The sequence below is a fragment of the Seriola dumerili genome, unplaced genomic scaffold, assembly GCF_002260705.1.
Source record: "Seriola dumerili isolate Sdu_G_001 unplaced genomic scaffold, Sdu_1.0 BDQW01000134.1, whole genome shotgun sequence".
NCBI classification, from domain to species: domain Eukaryota; kingdom Metazoa; phylum Chordata; class Actinopteri; order Carangiformes; family Carangidae; genus Seriola; species Seriola dumerili.
The window spans coordinates 2,182,846-2,204,965 of NW_019174389.1; the positions used below are offsets into that span (position 1 = coordinate 2,182,846).

At 39.2% G+C, this 22,120-nt stretch overlaps 1 protein-coding gene across 3 annotated transcripts in view; it reads left to right on the top strand.

Moving 5' to 3' along the window:
- Positions 1 to 220: 220 nt before the first annotated feature.
- Positions 221 to 22,120, top strand: part of tenm4 (teneurin transmembrane protein 4) — a 116,119-nt gene continuing 94,219 nt past the window's right edge. For all 3 annotated transcript variants that reach the window (XM_022748912.1, XM_022748913.1, XM_022748914.1), the window contains exons 1-2: positions 221 to 443; positions 1,709 to 1,981. In XM_022748912.1, the coding sequence (XP_022604633.1) occupies positions 221 to 443; positions 1,709 to 1,981 (496 nt within the window). The remainder of the gene's footprint in view (positions 444 to 1,708; positions 1,982 to 22,120) is intronic.

Consider the following 22,120-nt stretch of genomic DNA (forward strand, 5'->3'; position numbering starts at 1 on the left):
TAAGTCATATTTTCGACATTTGGTTTTGGTGCTAAATAAAGGGAAAACAACTGATTTTATTAAAAAAAAGGATTCTGTATAAAAATCAACACTGTTGTCATGGCATCTTTTCTTACATCAAATATCTTTGCTTTTTGTCTTGTTTTTCTTCTACAGAATCACTCAAACTAAACTGGCAGAGTAACTCACATTTGATGTTGAAAATAGTGTGGAGGAAGCCATGGAAGTGAAGGAACGCAGACCTTACCGCTCACTCACCGCCCGGCAGGACACAGAGCGCCGTTATACCAGCTCCTCAGCTGACAGTGAGGATGGCAAACCCAACACCAAGTCCTACAGCTCCAGTGAAACACTCAAGGCCTTCGATCATGACTCAAGGATGGCCTACGGGAGCCGTGTTAAAGAAATGGTTCATCACGAAGTGGACGAGTTCAGCCGGCAAGGTTAGGCTTAGCTGTGTCAATATTAGAAACACTCTGCGAGAGATTTTGACATCACCTATAAGTATATTAGCAATGCACAATGACATGAAAATGCCAGTTATTAGTTTAAGGGCACGTTACGACCTGGTCTCAATATATGCATCGGTGCTTTTTTAATGAGGACTGTCCTGGTAATTCGCATTCAGTCGCTGTAGAGGTCACTGCATAGTTTAACTATTAACAGAGGTGCCTAGGGATTGAATTTACCACGCCAGTGTTAAAAACTGCATGGGAGACATGCATACTTTCACCTGCTCCTTCAAATATATTATTCATCATCAAAAACCAAACTAGATGGGTTGTCAGTATACAGTACCAGTCAAAAGATCAGACACCCCTTCTAATTCTGTGGTTTCTTTTTATTTCTTATTATTTTCTACATTGTAGAACGTTGCTGAAGGTATAAAAACTATGAAATAACAGATGGAATTATGTAGTAAACCAAAAAAGTGTAAACAAAGCAAAATGTTTTAGATCTTAGTCTCTTCAAAGTAGCCACCCTTTGCTTTGATGACACCTCATCTCTCAACCAGTCACCTTGAATGATTAACAAACACTCTTGAAGGAATTCCCTTATATATTGTGCACTTGTTTGCTGTTTTTATTTCACTCTGCGGTCCAACTCATCCCAAACCATCTCAGTTGGGTTTAGGTCGGGTGATTGTGGAGGTCAGGTCATATAATGAGGCAGTCTTCGACTCTCCTCCTTGGTTAAATAGGCCCCACGTAGCCTGGAGGTGTGTTTTGGGTCATTGTCAAAACAAATGATGGCCCCACTAAGTGCAAACCAGATGGGATGGCATGTCGCTGCAGAATGCTGCGGTAGTGATGCTGGTTAAGTGTGCCTTCAATTTTGAATAAATTGCCAACAGCGTCAACAGCACAGCCACTTTTTTGTTTACTACATAATTCCATATGTGTTATTTCAGAGTTCTGATGTCTTTAGTATTGTTCTACAATGTAGAAAATGGTCAAAATAAAGAACAACCTATATACATATAGATATATACATATATGCAGTATATGGTAGACAGAGAGTGAATGGTAGAGAGAGAAAATTGAAACTTTGAAACTTTAACTGATACTTTTAACTGATTTTACTGCACCTCTCAAGGCCAGGATAATCCTGTCATCTTTTTCTGTAATGAGTGCAGTTCATTATGTTAAGTGATGCAGTTAGTGGCACATTTATTTAGCAGAGTTTTGTATTTATTGGCTTGCTGTAGGGGCAGACTTTTCCCTTCGAGACCTTGGCTTTGGAGAGGCCCTCCCATCCCACGTAGCCACGTACAGGACGGACCTTGGGATGCCACACCGCGACTACTCAGTCAGTGTGGGCTCAGATGCAGACACAGAGACAGACGGCATCATGTCGCCAGAGCACGCGGTCAGATTATGGGGCCGCAGCAACACCAAGTCGGGCCGCAGCTCGTGCCTCTCCAGCAGGGCCAACTCCAATCTAACTCTCACTGACACTGAACACGAGAACACAGAAAACGGTAGGTCACTTTTCTCTGTTACTTCTCTCTGTCTGTCCTCATCAGGCACATTACATTGCGTCTTTTTCCACGTGGATTTGATTTTGGTATTGGAACAGATTTTTATTTATTTTATTTTTTTAACATGTTTCTATACACTGAGGCAAAATAACATGCTACATCTCAACAAAAAAAACACAGGGTACACTGTTTTGCATGGTACAGTCTAAGACTGAGGGATTTGTTTTGTTTTTGACAATGCTCAACTGGCGTCCATACAACCACAAGATGAGTTGCATTTTTCTGCGTCCTTGTGAATGACTGGATACATTTTGACCCTTCTGGATCTATTTCAGCCTGACTAAATTGAAGTTGACGGATTTATTAAGCTTTGTTAATCTCTATTTGCATTATTTCTGGATTTGGCTTAAGATCGACATATTGAGGATTTGACCTCCTTAAGAAAAGACAATTACCGGTGCCCCAGCACAGTACAACCAGAATTTTGGCATCTCATTACCTCTGCTGTTAATCAATGCTGGATCATTTTGTTCTTTTCTGTTGCAGTGTGTGCATTATTATGTATGTGTGGACTATGATAGGAAAGGGTCTGGCAGGTTCTTCTTGGTGACATCACTGCCAGGAAGTGGGAAGCCATATGTATTGAATTCATCTTTCTGTGGCTTGGTGTTTCTAATTTGCCCCCAAGGGCCTGATGAGCCTGTGTGCTTGCTCAGAAGGTTACTCGAGTTCAGGAAATATGTAACTATGAGCCATTTCAAGTGCCAGAAAATGCCAGAAGATAATAGCAGCTCTGCTGAAGATACCCTCTTTCAAATTTTAGATTAATGTACTATAAGGTCATGTTATTACAGAATTCTGTTTGGAGGCAGAAATGCCATTTGGATACTCAGCTCAGTCCCCCCAGTGCTTATGTGTCAGTAAACTCGGTATCATCTTATTAATTGCATGGATAGTGTATAGTATCCACGCTCTTGGAGTAAATACTCAGTAAATTCAGTGCAGTTTGGAGGCAGCACCTGGCAGACATGGTTCCCTTACTCACATAGCCATTTTGTGTCCATGATGCTTACTCCCCTCTGCATTTGTTTACCTGAGTTTCTGCCAAACTGGATTCTTTTCCCTTTTTTTTTGACACTGAGGTGCTCTGTAGTAAAATTTAAGTTCTGTTTCACATTATGCATACATTATACTTCAGAAATAGAGGAACTCATCAAGGGCCTAGCGGCAAAATTCTAATTGCCCCTGCACAGCCTTGCAGAGAACCTTGTGAATAGTTTTGCATTTCAGAGTGTGTCACATTATGTATTAGCTTCTTATTATAACTGACAGAAATGACTCTTGGAAGTGGAATCCATTTGCCCGAATGACTCAGGGAGAGAACGTGGCATCCCTCTGCTTGATCATCTGAGATGCCAGGGGACTTGAATTTGGCTGTATTGTACATAATTAAAGAGAATCTCCTTGGATGGCTGTTCAGGGGTTGGAACGCTGGAACGTATTCAGTGCACCCGTAGCTGCAGCATCATGCTGCATCTGTGAGGCCCAATCGAGATTCTAAGTAGCTTTTTATTCCACTCACCGAAGCAGAAAGAGCACTTGTATTCAGCATTTAATTCAGTAATGCCTGATAACATACAATTTATATATGGCAAGTTAATTAAAATCCATCGAGCAGACCTGCTTGTGTGCTTTAATCTCTTTAAATCAACAAACCATTTACTTTGCTTTAATGTATTCAAGCCGCCGGGCAGTTCTCCCCCTCTTCACATGTGACTTACTTGACCCTGGTTTTAATGCATGCAAATAAGCGATCGTGATTTTGGAACAATTTTTTTGATGCTAAAATGATTCCAAGGCATCTCTTATGTGCTGTGAATAAAAAAAAAAACTCTTGGTATTCTCTGCTGAGATTCATTTCAGTTGTGATGTGATGATAATATTAGGTCTTACTTTGACTGACGTTGTAACCTAATACATGATTGGAAGATGATTGGAAGTAATTGAAAACATAAGTTGTGTCACTATAGACTGATCACTTCCAGTCATTGGCCTTTTGTGCTTGAGCACTGAATAAGTAATTATGTCCAGCAGTGACTGTCAATGTGTGCGCGTGTGTTGTGTCAACATGTATTGGAGGGTTGGTATGTGCTTATGTGTATGGATTTGTGAGTGCATTCATGCAGTGTGCACAGGTATGTATGTGTGTGCATGCTACCCATGCTGCCTCTGGACCGTAGGGAGCCCCTTGAGGACACTTTCCAGCAGCCGATGACTGCTGAGTCACTGCACATCCTCCAGAGGCTGAGCAGCAAGGAGGCCAGCCTGACCTGCTTTGTTTGGAAGAGGGCTGCTGTTCTTGAGTTTTGGCCCATTACAGCTTATCCAGATGTGTGCTCTAATCCCAGCTTTCCCCCACTGTCATGGCTAGACTATTACATTTCTGTAACCATGAGAACTGGCAGTGGAGATAGCCACAAAAGCCCGCTGAGAGACTGTTGTTCATATGTTCCATAACCTGTGGAGGAAAATAATGCGGCTAAGGCCTACACAGTTCCTGTTGGTAGAAAAAAAGCTTGTGTGACTGACAGTGGTATATTTCTATGGACAAAATGTAATTAGTTCCAGTGGGCGGTTAGTTTTGTACTGACTTTGCTCCTTTATTCCATCCCCTTGGGAGATCTATTTCTATATTGATCAAGGATGTATATATGATGTGTGTGTGTATATATATATATAAATCAATGCTATTGGTCACCCATCTTTAAATCTATACATACATATATACAGTATATACAGTGTATATATATATATACGTATATATAGTGATGTAGTCTGTAGTTTCCTTTTACACTTTTATTATTAAATAACGCAATGAATAACAGTTTTATTTAAATATTGTTGTTTTTACTATGGATTATATTTTGCTAATGAATGAATTATACAGTGCAGGACTCATCTGTATGATATTTAGTTTTTGGAGTTAGATTATTTTTTATTATTGCTCATTACTCAAATCCTGGTAGCTGTAGGCATCGCTTCAGGGCAGCGCCTCTAGGAACTCCACTGAAATCTTTTTGTGAAAGTCCCTCCACAACCTTTCAGCTGCAATTTGATTTTCTGCCACACACAAGCAACTACTGGAGATTTCTGTTGAGATCTCCAGACACTTCTGAATTCATTAAATCAACTCTGATTCATTTAAGTTTCATTAGAGCGCAGCCTTGACTGTTGGCTATGGTTTAACACCAACAGAATCATCATACACACTTTAGTTGAGACACTACCACTACTTCTGCTTCTACTAATAACCATGTTATTATTACAATAGTAATAAGCCAGTAACGCAAAACTAGCAGTGCTGATGGCAGATGTCACCTTTGCAACCATCACAACAGAAGTGAATTTGCACAGCAAGCAGGGGGGCAAGTATTGACTGATGGACCCAGATCCATTTACGTTTTAAAAGTGTTTAATAATTTCTTAAGCCTGATTCAGAAATTCCTGCTGGTATCCAGGAGATTCGTACAAGAATTGGTGCGATGTATTCTTGTTTTTAATGTCTGGCTGCTGCACGTTTCATAAGCAGAAGAGAGGGTTTATGATCATGTAAAGGGAATACCATTAAAGTAGACTGGATGTAATGAACATACAAATGACAATGTCAAGTTTTATATCGAGAATAGGACCAATTTGATCTTGGAAATTCTGAACTGAAGAAGTTTGTAGAGAACATAATATGATCATCATCAAAAATATATGTAAGTCTGCAGCAGACATCATGAGAAGTTTAAAGTATTCTGTGTGTCCATACTTTTTTTTTTTTCATTTCACATAGCCACGTCTCTATCACACCAAGCAAGTATGGGAACAACACACTTCTCAGGCTACTCCAGTGAGTAATGATTTGAAGCAGTGAGCAAAAGGAAAAGGGAAAAAAAAAAAAAAAAAAAAACGGGGCTTGGAAGATGAATGACGGTCGAGTTTCTTAATTCAATTCTGTTTTTTGTTCTGCATGATTAAACACCAGTCATCATTCAGCATTTTTACCTTCAAAGCACATATTGGCTAATGTGCTGATGTGATCGTGCTTTTAGCTGCTGTAAGAGCAGTATTTATTGATGTTGAGTTGTCGGATGAAAAGTGGCCGGTCTTTTCATGTGGATTTACCATGCACGGCCCATTTTCTGCATTTTTATACTGATTTGTTTACAGCTGTCGAGATAAGGTTTTTTTTTTTTTTTTCTGCCTTCGTTGTCGCTGATTTTCATGTTGAGATATAAAATGCCTTACTAGTAGCTAGTTAGGTTGTGTTATATTAATGAAGCTGATTTGCTTTGCACAGAAATCCTTGAATTACTAATAATACTATGAATTATAGCAATACTCCTACTAAAACAAATAAAACAACTTCTGCAATTACTTCCGTCTCATTGAATCTGAGTTACAGCTTCTATAGCACTGCTAATACTGCTACAACTAAAAACATGTAATATAATATTAATGACTATTATTTCTCTTAACTGAGTTATAAAACAAACTAAGAAACAGCAACTCTTGCAGTAAGTGCATACTCCACAGTGATGATGGTTTATTCCCTTGCCTCCTATATCAGATGCTTGTTGGAGGGTTCAAGACTCAGAAGAAACTTTGAACTGTTGAAAGATTGAGGTTAAGAGCTTCAGGGCAGTGCTCAGTTACTAAATCTTTGAACATAGCATGACTGTCTATGAGGGACAGGTGTTCTTCGTAGAAACATGTCACAGCCCCGAAAGGCTGAGGGGCTTTGAACAGCAAAGCTCTCGCAGATTTGAACCTGAGCGGGGAGTACATCCGCCTGTCCCCTAACCAGTGTTGATAGTGAAGCATTGAAAGAACCTTTGTTCCGTTCTGTTCACTCATGTTATTCTTGGCCCAAGCCACATTTCCTTTGCATAGAAAAACACCCAACTGAGCTTGAGATTGGTCAGTGTAACTTCAAATTGACCCAGGAAAAGTAAAAAAAAAAAAACACATTTTGCAAAAGTCACAGAAACAACTGCCCAGATTCTTGTTGATATTTCTCTGACCACTATTCACTGCGCTACAGATGAGTTCCGACAGACGAATGAACATAAGGAATCGCGTTGCAAATGTTCCCTCTGCGTTATGACAGTTTTCTAAAAGTAACCACAGAACAAGCAGCACTTTTACACTTTGATGCAAAACCCACACACCTTAATCTTGTCCCTCATAGACGGTGCACGCTGAAATACCAGCGCTGATTGCCACGCCGTCCTGAGGTGAATAAGCAAATTTCTTTGATGCAACACTTCACATGTAAGATGTGTTTTTATCTTTGAACTGATTCCCCCCGGAGCTTCGCCACAATATTAGGAACCTGTGGGGTGAAGTGAAATCACAGTTCCAATTAGACAAGACGGTTCCTGTGTTACAGGGCTGGATTCACTGGAGTATGTTTTACAGCAGCGTGGTAGGACCGCAGAGATGGGGTTTCTTATTATGATCCCCCCCCACTCACACAACACAACACAAGCACCACACAACCACACGCACATCATACACACACCACCACACACACACCACACCACCACACACACACACACACACACACACACACACACACACATACACCCACACACCAGACAAGACTCATGCAGATCAAATGAGGAAATAGACATTTTTTACATGAATATATGGACAGAAAAATCTATTCTCATACATGAGAGTAATATTGTTATTGGGTCTGCCTGGTTTTTGTTTTAAATGATATTGACCCAAAAGAATCAGCATTTTATTGCTGTTTTTTATTGTAGTGGTGATTTTAATAAGGTCAATAAAGCTTTCCTTGTTTTAGTCTGTATTGTTTTTATACATCAGTGTTTAGTGCTTAACATAAAACCGCTTTATGTGATGTCTGTGTTTTTGCATATGAAATAGCATAACTGTATAATATGGCATGGAAAAATCTGTGCGTTCCAGGGCCACATTGACATTTAGTCAATCTCAAATTAAATCACATATTTTGACTGAGCTGCTTTACTTTGAATGTTTTAACAGACTATACAGAGTGATTTAAAAAAAAAAAATTTATTTACCTGGTTTTACTATTGATCACGGTTCTTGATTTTAATTCTACGTGTGCTACATAATACTCTGTAAAATCAGCCATATATAATGTCAGTACTTCCAGTAACATAATCCTTAAGCTGTTTGTGTATTACTGTACATTTTGCATGGAGCAAAACTGACAAAAAACATGAAAGGCTCCAATTCCAAAACAGATTGCAAAACAAAATGCTCACATGTGTTTATGTGACAACAGAAATTACATAAAGATAAATACCATTACTCGTTAATGTGGCGTTAAAAAGCTTTTATCAAACTAATTTTCTTGGACTGGCTTTTTCCTAAATGTTGACATAGCCAGCTGTATTTAATTTAAAGTCTTGCTGTCTATAAGAAATGACTCGCATATCCAAAATTACATGGCACTGGTTCAAACAAATCACAAGCTGGTTCAAAGAATCAAGATCAAAGAAAAGTAAAACAGTAAGAGCTATTTATAGAGACTGCCTCTTTTTCTGAGACATCGTTTGTATTCTGCTGAGGTATAAATTAAGTGACATATATGCAGGATTGTTTTTTATTAAGAACCACAGAAACAATTACACCATGTGCACGATTAGGATTGGTAATTATTAGTTTTCCTTTAGAGACAAACATAATCACTTTTGTAAAACAGTGGTATCTTGATGCATCATTACCTTTTGGCATCTGTGACAGAGACACAGAGACTGTGATCATTTGCTGTAGGGGACGTTGTTTGCTGTAATAGTGGAATCTGTAATTTCACTGCAGCCACATTGCGCACAACATGGAAGCTTGTTCTGAAACAGTCGCAGGCAGCGCAGCAGCAGAATATCAGGCGAAATGATGCTTCAAAGAAATCACTAGTGGCTTCCCAGCTCACAGCCGTGGTTATTTCCACCCCCAGTATTTCTTGTGAAGTTATTTATTTGTTTACTTTTTTGGCAGAGTCTCTGCTCAGATCATGGATTAGTAGAGATATTCTCTGGCTCATTTGCAGGCTAATTTGCTGGGTTTTAGAAGCCCTTGTGGACAGTTTTGGGCTGTTATCTGTGGAGTTGCATACGCGCTCCCTGCCAGTGCCTCTGACAGTCTAAACCAACAGCACATCAGGGCCCATCTTACCACCAAGGCTCAGGGGCCTCACTACAGCTCAAAGCACAACATGGAGCAGGATGAGCCCTCCTCCATGGAGAATCATTCTAACCCAGCCTCACAACTTCTGTCCCTCTCTTAGCAATATCCATTTAACATACAGTCAATTATCTGTGCTCATGTTATATTTATGTTAGTTTCAGGGAATATGTCCACTGTTTAAAATGGGATACAAGTAGCAGTGCACTGATTTAATATTCTGCATCTGTATCGGGACACATCCCAGCTTTATTAAACAAATCAGGTATTGACCAAGTTGAACCAGTCTTCATTAAATGCAGTTTCTTAGTTGATTTTGTTATAAAATTGAAGAAATGTAATTTTACAGACCCTCTACAACAATATGATTAAAATTCTCAACAAACTTTTGGTGTATGAGCATCTCTCTGCTCATAATTATGAAGTGTTGTTGTTGGTGAATGCAATCATTTTCACACATCTTATATTTTGATATTTTAGCTGGTAACATTTTATACTAGTCTCTTCTATTAAAAAAAAAAAAAAATCCAGGCAGCTCCAAACGAAACGAACAGTTATCTGTAGTGAAAGCAATTAGCGGATGCGGTTGAGGCAGAAGAGGCAGAGATCATAACGTGCTGTTGCCTTAGCATGACATAAAAATAATTAAACTACGGTGCTGGGATTTTTCCCATTAGAGGTCACCTGTGATATGTGTAAGTCTCTGATGCAAATGCAGATACAGAACTTTTAGACTTGGTTGACCTACAAAAGATTCATCTGTATACACCAGCTTTGGTAATGTGAATAATTAGACTTTGGTCTGTTGCTTCATCATCCAAAACTGGATAATAGGCTAGTAGTTGTTTTAAGGTTAAAACATACATAAATGCACATTAGATACAAAATCAGTTTTTTTTTATCTCGCGTGTGATCATATTATCTTTATATGTTATGTTTTATGTGCAGAATATTTAAAACTGAAACTAACATCAGAGCCCCTTTGAGTATGAAAACACAGCACAGTGAAATGGTAACGTTTCAGAGGAGGCAGATGACAGGTATCTATCATAGTAGCTGTACCACATTTCTGCTTCTGTTTTTTTTTTTTTCGACTTGAAAGCAGTAGTTTCGAACGATGTGGAATCTGCATGATAACTCGGACGATCATCTGTGAGCATAACTGTATGGTTAGTGATTTGCAACACTCCTGCTTTTGTTCTCAGAGTTTGTCAGTTTTACATGAGTCAGAATGAGATTAGCACGCTTAAATACAGGGGTAGTGCACACACAGGATTTTCACACACAGAAAGACCCTGCAATTCCAAAACCTTGTTGTGCTGGACAGCTCAGGTTCTTCCTGGATTATTTCTCTCCCAGTGAAAGTAGCCAGGCACAGTGAAATTTCACAGCCTGTGCATGTTGAAGAAAAAAGCACAGGACATAGGCTTTAGATTTTTTTTTTCCCTGTGCCTTTAGAGGTTCCCTTAAAGTACTGCTGTCACACTGGAAACATTAGTCTTATCTCAGCTGTATAAATTGCCAGCTTCTGCAGCAGGTCACACCAGAGCTGCATTCTCTCAGTCTTCAAACCTCAATGCTTACACTCTCTGAATTACCACATTTTGGCATAGAAGCACTTTGGGCTATCTAGACAATTTAAGCTGACTTATTACTAGCTGAGCACTAATAGTGGTTTAGAGTAGGTTGGGTGTGTAACAGTTTTAGCTTTGCATTTAGTGGCAAAGGGAAATGTAGTCCAGGAAAGACAAACATCACTGACCTTAGGAATGGAGGACAACCTGAGGCAGTTGTTTCCAATATGTCAAGTTGGAACAACTCCATTCAGGAACTAGGAAATGAATTGACTTCTGTCACTCAGCTGCCTCATAAACAGTTACATCAAAAACCATACATTTGTTGTATGGTCCTATAGAATACAACTGGTGCATGTCTGAGATAAGAATATTGTAAGGCCAAGTGCTGACCTTGTTTATGTTGTTAAATAACATAAAAGAATGTGTTGATCCTAATGTCCCTGACTCCCCATGATGTCTGGGAGCATTTTAATTTTTTGTCTTTTTGGAAGTTTTAAGGAATAACCTCAGTATGTTTCACCTAGCAAGAGGCTTTAATTGTTGTTTAATTGTTTTGTGATCGTATTCAGTTTCCACCCTTGTAATGGATTGCATCTTCTTTTTGATGTCAATATTGCTTGAAAGACAGAGAAGATGCAGCATTTTTTCATGGAAGATATTTGTGCAGGATGGTGCGGTCAGGGTTGTTGACTGTTGCATGGGCTCTCTGTGTGCACGGGACAATAAGGCAGAGGTATTACATGTTGCATTTATGAGTTCAAAACATGAAAAGAAAAACATACATTAAATGCAAAAAGCTGACACTAAAACTAAATGTGAAAAAGGATCATATGGGACAAAAAAAATGCACCCTTCTTTCTTGCTTACACTGTACACGTCTAGAAGCAGTGTCAGAGAATATATATTTCTTCACAGGATACCTTTAATAACTATAATTAATCTCTAATACTCAGCCTATTATCAATTTTAACTGGTCATGAAAAATGCATTCGACAAAGATACATTTCATTCTGAAATATAATGACATAATGAACAACAGGTAATGATACAGCCTATAGCCTGAGTGCAATAAGCAAGGGATTGAAAATGGATATGGCTTTATATAGCTGTAGAGGATCAATAAATAATTGATTGGCCCCATCCCTGATCCCGCAGATCAACTCAGGGCATACAGAGTACGAAACAATTTATATTAAAAAAAAAAGAAAAAAAATGTCAACACACAAAAACATGATTGACTGAGGTAAGAGAGATTTTTTGTTTTACACAGCTCAGACATTATACAGTTACTGTATTCTGTTCATAGGAGTGTAAGTTTAGAGGCTTCATAAACATGTGACCATAAAAACAGCAAATTGCAGGATGCTGGTCCTCCTGACTACAATTACCATTATTCAAATTAGCATGTGAAAGAGTAACGTTCAGTATTCAGCAATGAAAATTGTATTTGAATTTCACATTCTGTTTTACTAGTGGTTTGACAGAGTATTAAAGGATCATTCTGGTGCTCATGTTGTTTCCTCATCTCCAGTTGCTAGGACTCCCATCTACCCCAGGCAACTTCATTTCTATTCATCGCCTCAGTGGAAATTTGGAATTGAAATTGGCTTACCTCGTTCTGGCCAAAGCCTCTACAATTACGCTCTGGAAAAGGTGCCTTCTGTCTGCATATGTTCTCTTTTATTATTGCATTCTCGCCATTACCACTGTGTTGAATGCATACTTGGGATTCATTTCATGGGAAACAATTTAGAGATGCATTTGGACGGTTACAAAATGCTGATTAATTCAAAGCCAACCCTGTATTACACTTAGTAATCTTTGCAACTATTTCTATTATAACAAACCTTATTTGCCATGTTACAAACTCTCTGTGGCGCAAGTTTTATCATGGTATGAATTATATAAGCACTCAGAAATACAAGCCTCTTGACAGCATGTATTTTAGATAGCCTTTTGAACTGTCATGCACTCAGTGGGAGCTGGGAGGCACACACAAATCAATTCTTTAACACTGACAAAGTGTCTGAAATGAAAAACACTGGGCTTTTATGTATGCTATCTGGAGAGCATGATGAGGAGAGGAAATAGTATTTTGACAGAGGTGTGCTCCTTTAGCATGAAAGCATACATATTAATCTATGATGTTTATACATGACAGAGCAAATCTGCACAAAAGGTGGTCCCTGCAATTCCCACACTCAACCTTATAAAACTTTGATTCCTGAAGAAAGTTTTGAAGATGTGAAGGGTTTCAGTTTTTTTTTTTTTTTTTTTTTGAGGCTGTGCTTTCGCTCTTTACTGTCTTTTATTGGGAATGTAGCTTTTACTTAAGGGTATACTTTAGAATTTTATTAGGCCAGGCCTAAAATGCGCTGAGGAATGGCAGGATGGGGATGGTGCCATCTTTGTTCAGCAAGGCCCCAGGCAAGCCACATGTAGCCCTAATGAGTCGCTTACAATTTCAGGCTCCGCTTGCTCTCAAACACCAAAAGTAAACTTTTGTCTTTTTTCCCCCCACTATTCGGGGACCTTAAGAGGATTGTGGGGTCATTATTTATTCATGCCATTGTGTTTATTCACCAGCCTCTGTGTGTGATGGGAGAGGGAATAGAGCAGCCAGTGCAGACGGAGTAAAAGCTGATAATTATCCACTATTAGCATTGTTTTTTCAGCCATAGTTTAAGTCGGCTCAGTTGATGATGGAGCTATGATAGAGGCCCAGAAACATCCATTTAAAGCAGATTACCATGTGCACGACTTTGAAGTCTGGAATCCTCTGCAGAGGACTCGCCGGATGGGTGTGGATGCATTTATAAGCCTGTTTTTACGCCACTTTTTTCTGTGCTGTTAGAGAAGATATTCTGTCACCATGTTAGATACAAGCGCTCGTGTTGACCAGGAGATCCTTAAAAACAGCCATCACATGCCTGCAGGATGTTCTTAACAGCTAGAGGTGAGGAGATTGGAACCTTTACCTTTTATCCTAGAACAAAGAAAGCCCCAGGGATGCTTGAATGGGGCTGCATGGAGGGATTTAGCAATGTCAGACCGCGTCAGAACTAACATTGATTCAAAAGACTAATGAAGTAAAAGAGCAAAAAAAAAAAAACTTTTGGGCTTGGGTCTTCGACTAAGGAGTCTTGAAAATGGTTCAATTAGTGATTACTCAGTCCTAAAAGAGCAATTTGAAAACTTGTCTTCATTGCAGTGCATCAGCTAAACTGTCCTGACATGGTTCAGCTGGGCCAGCACATTGTGTTCTCCTGTTATTATAGGTGTCCACTGAACACTGCTTTTGAGTAACACTTGCCAGTGCAGCAGCAGTGGTAAGGTTTCTCCTCAAACAGAAGAAATTACCATTCGCTTTGTTTTGCATTTCAATTCCACATTTCCAGGCTGATTTCGATGTGTTTGTCTCGGAGAAGTTGAAACGGATGGTGTCCTATCGGCTGGATTGCAGGGCACACTGTCTCTCCAGCACGGGGAAATATAGTGGACTCAATGGATGAGAGTGGCAGAAGCCAGGCAGGGATGTGAGAAGAGGATGACTTGGGTTGGAGTCTGTGCTTATAATAACCCAGAGAAGACATCTCTAGACTCCACCACTCTGGCCTGCTTTTCATCTTCCTAGGTGATACTCTGGAAAGCCACTGGCATCAGTATTCTGCTGTGTGCTGAGGTTTGTGTGCTTCTGCTGCTTTTTTTTTTTTTTCTTTAATCTTAGTTGGATATTTCCCTCCTCCACCATGCAGATGAATAGATTAGCACTGAGTGGTTACATCCCTCTAATGGTGTAATTTAAAGGGGAGTGAGGTAGATGTCTGGGACCCATGGCTTATGGAAATCGTGACAGCTGCTAATTTGATCTAAATCACCCATATCTGACAATTTCCAGTGTCCAAACTGTTGTGCAGGCACCACAATATCTGTAGAAGTGGCAAGAGAGTTTTCTGGACTCATAATAGCCGCCCATTTATAATTTGGCATTCACGGTCTCTTTAAGAGCGCACAGTAGTTGTAAGTAATGGATGCTGGGTTTAAAGTGCTGATAGAAATGTTGTGGGTCAGCCTTGAATGGAATTGTTCCTTGTGTGGTAATGCTTTTTTTATTACACGCAAATATAATTTCCATTTTCTCAGTAATGGTCAAAAAAAAAAAAAAAAAAAAAAAGCATTTATGGGTGTTTACAATTTGTTTTCACCCTCATCATCTAATATGTTCACTCTCCGTTATTATGATATTGATTCCTAACAGGTAAACAGCACTGTCAGAGAAATCTTTTTATCATTTTTCCAATGTTGGTTCATAAAAGCTCATTTCCCACTTCCTCTGCATGTGTGTCTATTTGTGTTTTTCATCGTGTAGTTTTGGGGAAGGGTGTTGGACTATGTTTTGTGTCCTGTATATTTGCAGTTTGCCTGACAAATTGACTAAAATTGCACCATATGAGCTGAAGACATTCTTGTAATACTGCAGCACATGTTAAGAATATCCTTGTGTAGATGATGTAAAATCAACTAAAAGCTTGATTTAACTCAACATTTCCTAAAGATGACACATAACGAACGTTTGTAATGCAGCTTATCACATTTGCTGCATTAGGCTTATGACTTTTTCAAAACTGTCCCTCTGAGCTGCACACTGTCTCATTTATTTTCTGTTTTGTTTTGTTTTGTTTTTTTATTTAATGAGATGAGATCACCTATCAAGTATTAATTTCATAAAAGGCTAGTTATGGCTTGCAGCTGTGCAATAGAAAACAATTATGTCAATTTAGGAATCCTAATATTACAAAAACCAGAATTATGCCATCATGTTTGTATTGCCTGGAGAGGTCTGATACGTGTAATTATTACCAAATACACCGATAACTCCCAAGCACATCAGTGTGGTCCCAAAACATACAAGTAAATAAAAAACTTGATTTCATTTTATAAATTCAATTCAGTTTTATAAATTCTCTTTATATATTCTGTTATAGATCCATCTCAGTTCGAGCCACATCATGATTACTTGAGTTTCGACTGCTGCTACTTTGTCTGATAAACATGAATCCAGTCCAGTCCATCTCATGAAGATGGAATAAGACACACATATTTAGGATACATTTTATTTTTAATCTGAACATTACTTTATTGTGAAGTCCATTGCCTTTATTGCTCATAATTGCATAAGTAATGTTCTGCAAAGAGTGTGAAACGTCTGCCTTTAGTCATATTCACAGGGAAAATAGAGTTTCACAATATATTTGCACCAATATAGTACAGAACCTATATTTGAACTGTGAAGAGACAATCAGCCTTAGAGTGCTGCTGTATTGGTGCAGCTGTCTTGGCAGAATTGTTAACATCATTTATCATTGATCAGCTGTAATATCTTTGTTTTTGCTGAGTTGTTAGTAGAATATTAACAGTGATGAATAGTTTTCAGTAAATCTGGCGAATACAAATGGAGTTCCTTCTGTCCTGACTCACTGTCCAAAACAAATCAAAACAAATCAGTCTGTCAGAATAAATTTAAATTTACCTTACCGCTGGAAAATGATTTATAGATGAAGTAACTAGATGGGAACCTGTGAATTAAAGAACTGAAAACTCAAGGTACTAGATATCCTGTAAATCCAATGTTGCCAAAGAACATCCCCTCTTATTGGTTTGTGTCCTAGCACAGAAAAAAATATTACAGCAAAATCTCTGATGTTTGACAGATTTCTAATTTGTCAGTATACTGTCTACAGTCATGTCACCCAACCCCTGCCAGTGTGTCGGCCTGCTAGCCAGTGTTCACCCTGTCTTTCATGTCACACTGCGAAAACACTCCATACGGCTTTATTTCCTTCAGTCACAAAGACGTTGAATTTCTAAGACTGTCAGTGACACAAAGGCAGGACTAACACTGCCTTTCCACAGTCTTTGAAGTTCAATCCAAACCAAGAGCAGCGATATTGTAGGCAAGAGGGCACATTTAATCAGTCATGGCAGAGCTCAAATACTGCCAGTCAGTTAGAAAAAAATCAAAAAGGGCATCAAACCTCCTTTCATGGGTTTAGCAGCTCTAAAGCCTTTGTATTGCATGACATTTCCAGGACAACTTGATCCTGACTAGTGAACATTTGTGTTGCACACTGTAAACATGGCCACTAGAGCTAAGCAACAGGACATCATTAGGGGGACGGAGTTAGAATGCTGAAAAGGGAATTGATGATGTTCAGGCTATTTAAAAGCTATTAACTATCCAATTAAGGTACCTTGTCGGCAAAGTACCTTGTAGGCAAATGTAACTCAATTAATAGACCATTATTTGTGTTCGGTTTGGCATAATAAGCCTCTTCATAAAACCAACTGTTTTCTTTTTCCCTTCGAACAGACTTGCAATACATCCTTAATCCTTCGTAGCAACACTCGCACTACTGTATGAATTAGTTAATATGACTTAATGTTGTAGTCTAAACAACCAGAAAGCTCATGGTTCATTTTCACCTCGAGCTGCAGAGGACACCCTACTCATGAATCATTATGATTGCCTACCCTGTGAACATTTTGTCTCACCTAGACACTGAGTTAAGGATTGCATATAGGAGTAGCATTAACAATAGATATACATTTATAACAAGGTCCTGAGGATGCCGCCATCTCCAACACTCCAGGGGATTTTTTTATTCCATAAACTGTGACACAGTTTACGGCTCTGAAATATACCTGAGCAGTTTAATGTGCACAAGAACTCAGACGTTTGTGCGTCTCTGGTGCAAGATTTAATCAAGGTCACCAGTAGATCTGGTGTGCATAATCGCACTTTGACAACGTGTGCCACTCAAATTAGAAACTGAAGAAGAAACACATAGCTGCCACCTTCAGACGACTCTAAAGAGAGTTAATCAGCTGAAAGGAAAGGCCTTCATACATGAAAGCTGTTGTGGCTGACAGGTGCTTGTTAGAATCAGACATTCATCTTAAGCGTGCCTTCCTGGCATCGCTCCCATAATCAAAATAAAAAATAAATAAATAAACTGTGCAATTATGGCTGCTGATTGAAGAATGTATAATAAAAGTGAAGCAGACAAGCAAGACATACATAAAACAGCGCCGTGTGATTTTGGAGAGAGTTGAAAACGGTGATCCTCCACCGATTAGCGACGCCAAAACCGCAGAACTCGCATGCGACCATAGTGAGCCGTTGACTTGGTGTGAGCCGGCGGGCTGTGGAGGGCGCAAAATGTGTTGTATTTTCACACAATGCGCCGCTCTGCTGTTTGCCAGTGACACTAAGGGGAGTGTCACGAGGGAAGCGGCGATGTTCACTGCGAAATGCCAAGCAGGCACAGGCACAGGAACAAAACCCACTCCACCTAAGGAAATATCAATTTGTGCCATGTACCATGCGCCCACATGAGAATAGCTATAGATTTCACTGTGACCACCACATGCAAATACAGCAAGAAACAGTCACAGGAACAGGAAGGATCTGAATATTCACAGTCTGGGCCTCAATGGTGGCATTAGCAGTCAGGCTAAAATTCAACAAACAGCTGAAAATATGACAAAAGCTTTAAACATGCCTTCACATCTTGGAGTGGATCCCACTCCTCCTCCATTCGATGACAAAATTGGTGCCAGGAGCAAATTATGCAACACTTAACTGATCCTCCAAAGACAAACTGCCAACCTTTCACACACCCCTCTGTGAGCACTATTACGCAACTATCCAAGTCAGTTTGGTAACGAGCTACATGGCGTCACTTTAAAAATATTAAGACGTTAAGAATTTAGCATTAGCATTGAACAACAGTGCTGTCATCGTGACTACATTAATCCTAGCGAGTAGCAGTGTGATGATGACACTCAGTCCCCGCTGAGACTCTGAGTCATTCCTCTGTGTCCTGTATGCTTTGTATGCCGCACGGCATCAGGTGATGTTTCAGGACAGGCGCCGAGATGTTTGTCTTTTTTCTTCACCGTTCATTTGCAAATACGCCGCGTTGTTTTTTTTTTTGTTTTTTTTTTTTTATAGATGCTGCCCTGCAGCTGTAGTCCTTGAGCAAACAGATAATTCCTGCTGTCGCCATGGAGCCGCACGTCTGCTTCACCTTGTTCGGTGTTGATGATTGTGCAGCACATTTAACTAAGGTAGTCATGGTTACCCCGTTGTCATTTGAAGAATGATGACTTTTTATTTCCTCGAATATATCTGAATTTCTCTGTTTAGCCTCTGAATTTATAGTAGTTAGAGGCAAAATGAGAAAGATTAGCTAAGTTTAGAGATGGAGAAAGAGAGAGAGATTAAAAAATCAGGACTCTCCAGATGAGAGATATTGTCTCCTCTTACTCGATTTTCTTCTCACTTGATAACAACCTCCCTCTAAAATATATTCTCTATTTACCTGATTTAATTTTCACTCCCTTAGCCAGAGAAGCCTCCTCAAATACATTTAAACGCACATTTTTATGTGTACGTTCACACAGTGATAATGACTAATTCTGCCTCTCTCTCATGCACAAACTTGATCGGTGTGATTAGGCTCATAGTTTCCAATGCATGATTCTGCATTACAGCCACTACATTAATGACTGCAGTTACCGTGGTTGTGTACATCTTAAACCACTGTGCCGAACTCACTCTGCCTCCACTCGTTAGACGCCCACATATACACAAGCAGAGGCACACGCAGGCATAAACGCATTAATCCCATTAAGATAATACACCGAGGTTGTCAAATGTCTTTGGAGCACAAGGTGCATCCTCAAATCTTTCTCAAGTTTGTAATTATTTATTGGTTGTCTTAGTTCTGAGGCAAGTAGTTGATTAATTGATGAGTCGATTGACAGAAAATGAATTACAGAAGCAATTTTGAAAGTGTATGAATGGTTAGCATCACTAATAATCTTGGCTTCAGCTTTTTAAACATGAAGATGCGCCTTTTTCTGTTTTTACTCTTATTGCAAAATGTATGTATTTGGGTTTTGAAATTAAGACCTTATGCCTTTGTCACCTTAGACTCTGTGAAATTAGGATTTTTCACTACTATTTGCCATTTATTAGAAATTAAATGATTAATTAGAAAAACAACAGATTATCTATACTAGCAATAACTGTTAGCTGCTGCCCTAATTTTATTATGAAGCTTTAGGATTAGCATTAAGTGTTACAGGTGCGTGATATAGCAGCTTTAGGCAGTTGTAAGGCATGCTGTAGACCTGCAGTAAGACTGTGCTTTAAAGGCAAAAAAATGTTTTCTACTCGTGCTTCTGCTGGCTGAGAGTTTGCCAATATTCAATGTTTTCAAATATCGCCTCTTCAGTGATTTAGCCTTTCTCCCAGAAACTGATGGAAACAGTCTCTGACACAGCTTCATCTTAGTGTTGGATGATATCACAGCATATTACATGGGACATTAAAGATTTGTGAACCAGTATAGATTTTCTTGTCAGTCAATGAACAGAACGGTTTTATGGTAATATTGAATTTGCAGGATTTTTGCATGTGTGTAAAACAAGACTTTCATATCTGGTTAAATTATCTATAAATTTCATCCTAATTGAATTTCTAAAAACATTAGTACATCACAATATACTGTTTTGTGATAGAAAATTATATATACATTATATACCATTATTAAGTATACAGTATATTCCCAGAATAGGAAAGTGGTCTCAGACTTGGACCCCACTGTATATTTTCCATATTGCCTGCCACTACTTTTAGGTCATTATATTTAATCTGGTTTGCAGTCACTGTTATAGCTAAAAATATCAGAGTGGTCCCATAGGAGGAGAAATTACCCCGCAACCAAATAATCACATTTTCTATCTCTGCAGCAGGCGTTGCATTCGCGTCAACTTTAATGTCCTCGCAAAGTTTTTGAATACAGAACACCTACCTTCTTAGTATTGTAAGTCGAAGGGTTATGGAAAAAAAAAATATTGCTGCAAAGCTGTCCTCCCACATGCACGTTTCTGCTGTTCTTCATCTTTTGTCTCATAATAACCACATACTGTTATCGTTTTTCCCTTGAAAATACATGTCATACTTTGAACTAGAGCTTTCATTTACATAAATGTTTACTATTATCAAAATTTAATAATGTGCAGAATGTAATATTTCATGATCATTTAATCTTAATTTACAGAATTGAATTAGCTGTTGGATTAAATTTTTACACCTATAGTAAGTTCATAAGAACATCATTTATTTTCCCAAATTTATTACAGGACATACATGGAGCATTTTCTTTTGGGACATGGACAACAATTTTTGTCTGTCCTTTTAATTTGATTGCTAATGAGCTGATTAAGACCTTCAGTGCAGTGACTGGTGGCCTACATTTGCAGTTAGGCCAAAGTCACTGGCGCTTCCTGAAGCTGTCAGGAGCTAAAGCAGTAACGGATGGTCTTGGGGCTCCTAAGTAAAGGTCCCCTTTTGCTGCAGTAATATAGTGAGTGAAGGCAAAGTCAATCAACTCTGGCAGCCAGAGAAACTTGTGGCCATCTCAGGCTGTGGCTTCTTGCCTGCAGAAGCCCTGTCTGTGACTCTCTGTGCATGCGGCTTTGGCATGAACTGCACAAGCCAGTATTAATTAAACACAGTGAGACAGTAAAACCTTTGTGCAAGACACTAATGGCGGCTGAGCATGACTACCTTGACCTCACTGAGGGTTATGACTTTGACCAATTTTAGAGGACTTTAATCTTTTCCTGTCTCATTGATGAATTCTCTCTTTGACAAAAAAAAAAGCTGTAACTATCTGTGGAGTACCTGGTGCGGCTCAGTTTTGTCTTTCATGTCTTGATTTTCAGTCTTGTCTCTGGTCTTTTATCGCGGCAGATACCAGCTCAATGAGTGGTACTTGGTTGAGCCTGTTGTTGTTGTTGTTGTGACACACGCTAAGTGTAGTGTCTTAGATGTATCTGAGGGATTGTGGGAATGAGTGTTATGATGCTGTTGTCAATAGCTCCTCTCCCGACTGTACATTGCTGTATATTCAAGCACAACAGTGTCACAGTCATTAACCCACAGCATGACGACTGTGCCTCTGCACCCATTACTGCACCAGCATTAGAGGGTTGAGAGAGAAATGAAGTGTGTGGTGTGTAGTATACAGTATATAAAGCACAAACTGTGACTCTCTGGGGCAGTGGACATTTGCTGCTTGTGTAGGGCCGTGGCTGATATGTTAATATCACTAATTGTTTCCTAATTAGATGCGAGTCAGTGAGTCGTACTTTAATACTCTTCAGGGATCATTACAGAGCGAGGAGAAATTTATCTCTCCTGATGGATGACAGTCCAGTCAGCAGGAATTTCAACATCCAGACCAAATGGAGTGATGGGAAGAGG